Source organism: Eurypyga helias, unplaced genomic scaffold, assembly GCF_000690775.1.
Source record: "Eurypyga helias isolate BGI_N326 unplaced genomic scaffold, ASM69077v1 scaffold21070, whole genome shotgun sequence".
In the NCBI taxonomy this organism is placed as follows: Eukaryota; Metazoa; Chordata; class Aves; order Eurypygiformes; family Eurypygidae; genus Eurypyga; species Eurypyga helias.
The window spans coordinates 726-1,792 of NW_010225290.1; the positions used below are offsets into that span (position 1 = coordinate 726).

The 1,067-nt window shown below is 60.4% G+C and overlaps 1 protein-coding gene across 1 annotated transcript; it reads right to left on the bottom strand.

The window, feature by feature from the left end:
- Positions 1 to 20: 20 nt before the first annotated feature.
- Positions 21 to 529, bottom strand: LOC104507689 (uridine-cytidine kinase 1; the record flags this gene model as incomplete). Its single annotated transcript, XM_010149053.1, has 3 exons — positions 21 to 115; positions 205 to 347; positions 433 to 529. Coding segments are annotated over 3 exons (335 nt in total), but the record flags the coding sequence as incomplete, so codon positions are not given.
- Between the last annotated feature and the right edge of the window lie 538 nt (positions 530 to 1,067).

A 1,067-nucleotide genomic window follows, 5' to 3' on the forward strand; every position in this document is an offset into this window, starting at 1 on the left:
GCGGGCGAAGCGCCGAGTACCGGCAGGCAGAACTCCTCAAAGGCAGGCTTGACGAAGGTGGTGTACTGGGTGAGGATCTGCTCCAGGTCCCTCCCACGCTTCATATCTCGCAGAACTGGGGCGGGAAGACAACACCCGCGCGTCTTACCACGTGGCAGGGGACGGCGAAGGAACAGGAGCTGTTCCATGACGGCAGCGCCTCACCTCTGCGGGACAGCCGGACGTCGGAATCTGTGTCGACAAAGAGCCGGAGATGGAACATGTCCCGAATGTCTTGATTGTAGAAAACCAGGATTCCCTCAAAGAGGACGACGTCAGCGGGATAGACCACCGTCGTCTCTGCCAGCCTGCCCGGACAACACACCAGAGCGAGGTGCAGCACGGGTCTCACCCCAGCCGCTCCCCCAGACCTCGCACCCAACCGAAACCCACCTCGAATGAGTCACGAAGTCGTACGTTGGTACCTCAACCGTCTTCCCCTCGACAATGTTTTTCAGGGTTGTGTGCATCAAATCGTTATCAAAAGCGTCTGCAAGAGGAAGGCGGTCAACTGCTCTGCTCACATTTTTCTAGACCCAGAGGAAAAGAACCCTCTCTATCCAGTATTACACTGGGAAAACTGGGATTTAGAGTTTATTCTTTCCTACCAGCAACCCCGCACTCCCTGCCCGAGCTGTGACTGCAGGGACGAGGAGGAGTTCGCTCTCTGTAAGCAACTACAGAAATTGAAATTAAGAACCCAAACGTGAAGGTGGTAACTGTGTGGTTGTACCAAACCAGGTAACCGCGCAGTTCTGCGCAACGCCTGCTCTGCGGGCAGCTTGGAAAGTCTCCGGCAGCTCTGGGGCTTTCCGTCACCCGCCCGGGCAGCGGGCGCCAGCCCAGCGCAGGTCACTGTCCCCGGAGCAGTCCCCGGAGCAGCCGTTTGTGCGGACAGGGAAGAGTCGGGAGGGGATCTGGGAACCACGTAGCCCTCACGAGCCGGGATGCGGGACGGAGCGGGGCGCAGGCCGGGGCATCTCCGCCGGCGGGTGGGAAGGGGGGGCTGGGGGCGCGGGCGCCGCGGC